Source organism: Camelina sativa, chromosome 19 (genome assembly GCF_000633955.1).
Source record: "Camelina sativa cultivar DH55 chromosome 19, Cs, whole genome shotgun sequence".
Taxonomy (NCBI): domain Eukaryota; kingdom Viridiplantae; phylum Streptophyta; class Magnoliopsida; order Brassicales; family Brassicaceae; genus Camelina; species Camelina sativa.
In genome coordinates, this window is record NC_025703.1 from 22743683 (window position 1) to 22745114 (window position 1432).

At 34.6% G+C, this 1432-nt stretch overlaps 1 protein-coding gene across 1 annotated transcript; it reads left to right on the plus strand.

The window, feature by feature from the left end:
* LOC104768111 (mavicyanin-like) lies at nucleotides 818-1276 on the plus strand. Its single transcript, XM_010492042.1, has one exon. It carries the CDS (start codon nucleotides 818-820, stop codon nucleotides 1274-1276), a length of 459 nt encoding a protein of 152 aa, XP_010490344.1.

The following is a 1432-nucleotide window of genomic DNA, read 5'->3' on the forward strand; positions in this document are numbered from 1 at the left end:
TTGTATTTAATTTTTGAATATAAGCAATTGGGGGGAAATGTTTTGGGATTGGCGAGATGTGTAACTCAAATGGGGTTGGACCTTGATTGTTAGTGTACTTTAATTTCCGAACCCAATGTTTTGTTTTTAAAAATTAATTCAATGGCATCTCTGTAAATAAGTGGCAACTTCAGAATTTTTTTTATAAATGTCTCAAATATATATATATATATATATAATTTTGGAGATGTACCGGATGTATTTACTATTAAGAGCATCTACATTATATTGGTTAACCTTTTAACGGTGTCTTACGTTACGTTAGAGTTAGACATATGAGAAATTGAGATCGTATAGTTAGAATTACAAATCATATATAGATGCTCGAGAGTCGAGAGTTAAATACATCATTCTATAAATCATATATTATCTATCCAATATATCCTATTATCACAAAAAAATAGTTGTAATTAAAGTATATAATTCATGAAGAAGCCCATACGTAGTTGTATAAAATAAAATAAGATTTTGCACTATATTAGAAACACTAAAAAATAAAACCTAATGAGAAAAGGATTGCAAAACGGTGAATCTAATTGCAAAAAAAGGAATACTACATTACATTATGTATACACAAAAAAAAAATTATAACTTGCGTACGATTCATCTAGATAAAAAGGAACTAAACTAACAACAAAATCCTAAAAGGACTATGATAAGAGCTTGTAAATTTATATAAATAGGGCACATACGTGAGTTCTTTTTCACCAACACATTCTCAGAGTTCATATATCTCATCATCTTTCTACATCTTCCTCCTATCCATACGATTCGAATCATGGCTACAAAGAATATCTTTGGCTTCGTGCTTATGATCATGTTTCTATTGGGTTCCAGCTCCGCTAAAATCTACAAAGTTGGAGGTTCCAATTATGGCTGGACGGTAAAGGACGACTCTTGGGCTGAACATAAGGAATTCCATGTTGGAGATTCACTAGTCTTCGAATATGATCAGAACGTCAACGACGTCACTCAAGTTTCTAACGCTTTAGAGTACGAGTCATGTGATAATTCTTCTCCTAGAGTTGTTTACAACACAGGACATGATGTCGTAACCTTCAAGGAACCAGGACATTACTATTTCATGACCTCAAATCATATTCAATGCGTCTGGGGAATGAAACTCGATGTCCCATCACCACCGAGGAAGATCAATGGCCCATCACGTCCGATTCCTCCACCACCATCGAGCAAGATACTTCCTTCTGCTGGAAGGATTTACGAGGTCGGTGACTGAAGCGGATGGAGCGTATATAACAGTTTCTTCTATTCCAAGTGGAGTGAAAATAAACAATTTCGTGTTGGAGATACCCTCTTTTTCGAATACAACAAGCACATCAACGACGTTAGAGAAATCAGCGATGAACTTGAGTTCGAATCCTGTGAACCAACT

What these genes read in the sequence shown, in the direction of transcription:
- LOC104768111 (XM_010492042.1), top strand. Translation starts at nt 818, where the DNA reads ATGGCTACAAAGAATATCTTTGGCTTCGTGCTTATGATCATGTTTCTA.